This window comes from Octodon degus, unplaced genomic scaffold (genome assembly GCF_000260255.1).
Source record: "Octodon degus isolate 3935 unplaced genomic scaffold, OctDeg1.0 scaffold00065, whole genome shotgun sequence".
Classification (NCBI taxonomy): Eukaryota; Metazoa; Chordata; class Mammalia; order Rodentia; family Octodontidae; genus Octodon; species Octodon degus.
Window position 1 is genome coordinate 2,635,747 of NW_004524641.1, and position 6,839 is coordinate 2,642,585.

Genomic DNA, 6,839 nt, shown 5'->3' on the forward strand with positions numbered 1-6,839 from the left:
AGACCCTAAAAGGATACACCATAAATAAGGCTGAAAAAAAGCCTCAGGTCATGGTTATAAAAGTATTCCTTGGATGTTCCTGTTCCTACCCAGTAAGACAAAACTCCATCAACTCTCAGCAAGCAAGAAGACCGAATAAGAACACAAAGTCTGTTATTCTGTGATATGAACCACTGCACACCTACTGAACTCTCTTTGTGATATGAATGATTAGGAGCTACAGATGAATCACTTCCTAAGGTCTGCTTGCAGCTGTAACTGGGGCCGGTAAATTCAAAGTCTTCGGCTCACACAAAGTTAGCTGATAGTTTAATGAAGGAAAACAGCCCAGTAATTTTTCAGCCCTCATATTTCCTTGGCACAAAAACTGGACCCTTAAAAACACTGCAGGAGACATATGGATTGGGTTAATCACCACACTATTTGCTATGGAAATCACCTGCTGCATAGCAAGGCTCAGCATCTTTGAATGATAGGTGTAATCTTCAGCAAATTATGTAAATCTTTAAGTAAACTAGCCCAGGGCCACCCAAACAGCTAAACAGATTAAAGCGCCTTCAAGCAAGCGCAGGCTCTGGGAGTTGGATACCAGGGCCTGCCGAGTCCACCCTGCCCCCAAGGCGTGCTGAGACAGCAAATACGACTGGGCACGGTGGCACGCGCCTGTAATCCCAGCTCTTGGGAGGCTGTAAACAGGAGGATCACTACGAGTCCGATCTAGTAGTGAGACCCTGAACACCCTATAAACCCTTCCTTAAAATATAAACTAGCCCAGAATATTCTATCAATAATATGCACATTACAGGACGATTTTTCATCACGTAAGTGGCCTATTAATGGAGAGGGAGCACGTTCTGCAATTTACACCTAGAAAAGACCTTGTCAACCTCTGGAGAAGACCAACATAAAAACTTGCTGAATAACTGCATAGAACTATATTTTGCTTTAGTTTATCCTAAGGACAGCATTTAAAAAAAAACTAATTCCAGGGGAATTCCAAAAAGATTACCTGATATTCTCATTATGTTACAAAAACAAAAACAAAACAAACAGAAACAACAAAATAAACACGAAATGGTGCCATTATACAACCAGATGTACAAGCCTTGAATCTCCAAAGGCATTAGCCCTTCAACCCCGCTGTCCCAGATAATCAGCAATGCTCAGACACTAAGGTTAAGAGAGAAAAGTCTGATATTCCCATATATTAGGAAACTCATAAGTTTAGTGTTCTTTGATTCATTCCTATTTAGAAAAAAACAAAATCAAGCAAAAAGACAGGTCACGCCTCACGAGTCAAAGTTGCATTTGCCAGAGACTACGACTCCCAGCATGCATCGAGGCCACATCCGGGAAAAACACTACCGCGCGATGCATGCCGGGACTAGCCATTTACGTCACTGAACGAACGGAGGCATTTCCTTATTTCTCCAAATCATGATGCCTATAGAGTTTGAATTATTCCAGGACGTGGTAAGAAATTGAGAAAATACAAGCAATCGTGGTTTTTTTTCGTGTTTTATTTTTAAGGCGTTCTTTTCCTCATCAAATTTAACTTCTGACAAATTTCCGTTTCCGGTTCTCTCGTTGCCTTGGAAACCAACACAGCAATCATGGCGGTTCTAGCCGGGATGAGCAGCACGCAGATCCCCGACGGTGAGTACACCGCCGTGGTGTACCGGCTCATCCGCGATTCTCACTACTCCGAAGCGGTGCAGCTGCTGGCCGCTGAGCTGCAGCGCAGCCCCAAGAGCCGCGCCGGGCTGTCGCTGCTGGGCTACTGCTACTACCGCCTGCAGGAGTTCACGCTGGCCGCGGAGTGCTATGAGCAGCTGAGCCAGCTGCACCCAGAACTCGAGCAGTACCGCCTGTACCAGGCCCAGGCCCTATACAAGGCCTGCCTTTACCCAGAGGCCACTCGGGTGGCCTTCCTCCTCCTGGACAACCCCGCCTATCACAGCCAGGTCCTGCGCCTGCAGGCGGCCATCAAGTACAGTGAGGGCGATCTGCCAGGGGCCAGGGGCCTAGTAGAGCAGCAGCTGAGTGGGGAGGCAGGAGAAGAGAGTGCGGGAGAGAGCGACCGCGATGGCCAGGTCAACCTGGGTTGTTTGCTTTACACAGAGGGACACTATGAAGCTGCGTGTTCCAAGTTCTCTGCGGCTCTGCAGGCCTCAGGCTACCAGCCAGACCTCTCCTACAACCTGGCGCTGGCCTATTACAGCAACAAGAAATATGCTCCAGCCCAGAAACACATCGCCGACATAATTAAACATGGCATCCGCCAGCACCCTGAGCTCGGAGTGGGCATGACCACTGAAGGTATAGATGCTCGCAGTGTTGGCAACACCTTAGTTCTGCATCAGACCGCTCTGGTGGAAGCCTTCAACCTCAAGGCAGCCATAGAGTACCAGCTGAAAAACTACCAGGTGGCTCAGGAAACCCTCACTGACATGCCACCCAGGGAAGAGGAAGAGTTGGACCCCGTGACCCTGCACAACCAGGCACTCATGAACATGGATACCAGACCTACAGAAGGATTTGAAAAACTGCAGTTTTTGCTCCAACAGAACCCCTTTCCTCCAGAGACTTTTGGCAACCTCTTGCTGCTGTACTGCAAGTATGAGTATTTTGACCTGGCGGCAGATGTTCTGGCAGAAAATGCCCATTTGACTTATAAGTTCCTCACGCCCTATCTCTATGACTTCCTGGATGCCATGATCACTTGTCAGACAGCTCCAGAAGAGGCCTTCATTAAGCTTGATGGACTATCTGGGATGCTGACTGAGCAGCTCCGGAAACTCACCAAACAAGTACAGGAAGCAAGACACAACAGAGATGAAGAAACTGTCAAAAAAACAGAAAATGAATATGATGAAACTCTTGAGAAATACATTCCTGTGTTGATGGCCCAAGCGAAAATCTACTGGAATCTTGAAAACTATCCAATGGTGGAAAAGATTTTCCGCAAGTCTGTGGAATTCTGTAATGACCATGATGTGTGGAAGCTGAATGTAGCTCATGTTCTCTTCATGCAGGAAAACAAATACAGAGAGGCCATTGGTTTCTATGAACCCATAGTCAAGAAGCATTATGATAACATCCTGAATGTCAGCGCGATTGTATTAGCTAACCTCTGTGTTTCCTATATTATGACTAGTCAGAATGAAGAAGCTGAGGAGTTGATGAGGAAGATTGAAAAGGAGGAAGAGCAACTGTCTTACATCGACCCAAAAAAGAAAATCTACCATCTGTGTATTGTCAATCTGGTGATAGGAACGCTCTACTGTGCCAAAGGAAATTATGAATTTGGTATTTCTCGCGTTATTAAGAGCTTGGAACCTTACAATAAAAAACTGGGAACTGATACATGGTATTATGCCAAAAGATGCTTTCTCTCCTTATTGGAAAATATGTCCAAGCACATGATAGTGCTTCGAGATAGTGTTATTCAGGAATGTGTGCAGTTTCTAGAACACTGTGAACTTCATGGCAGAAATATACCTGCTGTCATAGAGCAACCACTTGAAGAGGAAAGAATGCATATTGGAAAGAACACAGTCACATATGAGTCCAGGCAGTTGAAAGCTTTGATTTATGAGATTATAGGATGGAATACATAGATATAGCTAGTATTGGCCTTTTATCATGGAGGCTTTGTAACCTGTTTGGCATTCTGTTTTTATCTGTATGCTTTTGCATTTTTATATTTGTTACATGTTGAACTTTATACACTTTAAAAACATTATGAAAACCAACATGTAGTATAACTAGTAGTGACTTCTGTCAATATCTGTTAAGTATATTAACGCTATTTTGCATTTATGTTGGCATTTTTGTGTCTTTTATGTTGAATTTTGCATACTTACAACAGCTTGTATTGTGTTGAGGAACTTTTCTAGTGAAATATGTAAGGACTGAAATAAATCTCTGCCTTCCTGCTCATTACAGTCACCAGATCTTGCTGTCACTTTACAATTACTTCAGTGATATCTCTGCATAAGGAAGTAATCCTTAATAACAGTTAATACTGGACTGACAATGTGGTGTTTGCCAAGAAACTGATGACATGCAGTCTTTGGTGATTGGTAGATAAAGGAGACCACTTCTCAGTCAAATAAAGACAAGTATTCACCATCCTACAATAGACTTGCTGTCCAGTAAGTCTCATTCTTAACTGTATCGCTCCAGTTGTTTATTGTCCTCCACTTTCTAGATCATAACAAAGTCTAGATTGGACCTGGATCTAAGCTTTTAAAAAGTACAGTTATCTATAATGAGAATTTTTCTTCAGTTTTCTTCATGACATGAGATTCAGAGAATGATTTACTTTTTTTTAAGATTTGGTAAAATCTTCAGTTTTATGATCAACATTTTACTTTCCACCTCTGCTTTTCCAGTCAGATGTTTAGTGTGAACACTTTCTGATTTGTAGGAAGACTCAGAACTATACTGAGAAGAAAATTCTAAGGTGTAAGTCCCAGACCTTCTATACTCTTAAGCCGTAAGAAATTCATTTACTCTGTGCAGTCTAAATCATTTAACTAGATGCTGTTTATAATTGCTTTGTACTGTTACATCTGGTTCTGTAACAACCATGTAGAAGAAAGTTTCTTTTATGACCTGGATATATTAACGAATCAGTCAGAAAATAGAATATATAGCTGTATTTCAAATGAATACTTTCTGATATTTTTACCTACCACAAATGTTAGCCCCTGAGGTAGATTTTTTTTTTATTTTATTATTGGACATTGTAACATTGATTACTAAGAAATTTGAATTTTTGTCATTTTAAGAGTTTTTGTCTCTAGCTATGGATGTGTATAGGGTAACCTTAATATCCGTGGTGATTGTACATAAATTACTAATTTTATAAATGTTTATAACAAAATTTTTCTCCTTTTAGTTTATCAAGTAATTTATGTCTTTGGGCAGAAGAAAAGATTATTTTTAATGCTGCCCCAAAATGATAAATCACCCTTCAGTTTGGGAGTTCTATAGAAAGTTTTTTTTTTTTTTTAATGATAACAAAATTTTATTAAATGGAAGGAAAGCAACAAGCTACGCAGAGTGAGTTTAGGCAAGTAAAAGTAAGAAGTACACTGACAGCATGAGCGTGGGTCACCATGCCAGACAGAACACAGATCCATATTGCAGCCTAGGGGACAGAGATAGTAAAAGGAGGGGGGCGGAAATATGGCATTTTAGAAGCAAGCAAGCTGTGCCCAACATGCCTTCCCTGCTGTTCTCGGCTGGTGAGGCCAGATATGTTACCAGGATGTGGGGTGCTGGAGTCTCCTTGTGGTGTTCTCTAGGCTCCTTTGGTCTTGAGCAAAGAGTTGTTCAAGACAAGCACAAACAGAAGCAAAGTTTTATTAAAAATAGGAAAAGAAACAGACTCTGCACAGTGAGTTAGGGCCAAGATAGGAAAAGAAGTACACTCCACAGCCTGAGGGTGGGTCACCACGCCAGAAAGAGCAGAGCAGCCTTGACAGGCCATTAAGTGTGCATTCCTGCCCCCTCCAATTATTCTGGAAATAAATAATGAAATAATTCTCTTGCCCTTGAGGTGAAGGCCTCCAGCTGCCAGTCTGCCAGATACCTGGAAGTAGAGAAACAAGATGTAATGGAGATTTAGCTTTGTGATTTACCTCACAACCCACCTGGAGTTCTCTGCATGTCCAAATCTGAGTAGTTAATCAAATGTCTACTACCATTAACAGAACAGAAGTCATGGATGGCAAAGTGGAAGTAGCAGATGCCAGAGCTACTTCTGTAGCTGACTTACCACATCCAGTCATCAGTCCTTATGCACTTCTTTTTAGTACAAGCAGAAAATACATGCAGTCTTTCCAATCGAATGAAGCCACATAGTACAGGTGATGTCCAGTTTTTAAGCTTTCTCTTGGAATGTTTTCCCACCTAGGAAGCATTTATGTAAGAGATTGTGGTGTTTACTGTTGCAGGATATATCACAGAATAAATGTCTTCCTTACCAACCCCCTTGTCTTTCCCTTTTTATCGTCTCTGTTTTGTCAATTACAGGAACTCTTCTGTGATAGATGGCAGCTGCGGCCACAACTGGTTATAAAATATCCACACACCTTTTGCAGTGTGGCATGAGCTAGCACTATGATTATCAGGGTGACTGTAGAAACACTTTAGTCATGGATTTTTGCAAAAGAAGATAGCATTTGAGAAAAAACGACTCTCAAATTGGTGACACCAAAGAAAATTTTAAGAGGATTCGCCAAAAACACTGTGACTATATATGGTATAATGTGTAGAGTACATTGAGCCTTATATTTGCAGTAATTCCCCATATTGTTGAAAATCTTGACTTGAGTAGAAAAACTGACTGAAAATTTAAAGATGTCAAACATTTTTATCATTTAAAATGTTCTGTAACATTAGGATTTATATACTCAACTCTAGAGGAAACTTGCATTTTGGTATCCCTAACATCTTACATTGAAAAATAGAACCAAGGGGTCCGGGGAGATGGCTTAGTAGAATGTGCACTTCCTTGGCAAGTGCAAGGGCCTGAGTTCAAGCCCCAGTTCTGCCAAAAAAAAAAAAGAAAAGAAAAAAGAAAAAAAATAGAACCAACCATTAACCAGAAGGTAATTCATTTATTAGCCATGCATAATAGCCTCTGGGGAAGGTAAGTCATTGCAGGATGTTTATACTTGAGCTGGGAGTATAGCTCAGTGGCACAGTGCCTTCCTTGCAAACACAAGATTGTGAGTTTGATTTCTGGTAATATATGCTGTGCTGGTCCTGCGCCGAGCCTGCCACCAAAGCCAGATGTGGAGGTGCCCACCTGTAATTCCAGTGCT

General features: G+C 41.7%; 1 protein-coding gene across 1 annotated transcript; it reads left to right on the plus strand.

The window, feature by feature from the left end:
* The first annotated feature begins 1,386 nt into the window (after positions 1 to 1,386).
* LOC101577997 (tetratricopeptide repeat protein 30A) lies at positions 1,387 to 3,762 on the plus strand. Its single transcript, XM_004634727.3, has 2 exons — positions 1,387 to 1,473; positions 1,609 to 3,762. The coding sequence occupies exon 2, from the start codon at positions 1,614 to 1,616 to the stop codon at positions 3,618 to 3,620; it is 2,007 nt and encodes a 668-aa protein (XP_004634784.1). The 5' UTR covers positions 1,387 to 1,473; positions 1,609 to 1,613; the 3' UTR covers positions 3,621 to 3,762.
* The last annotated feature ends 3,077 nt before the right edge of the window (positions 3,763 to 6,839 follow it).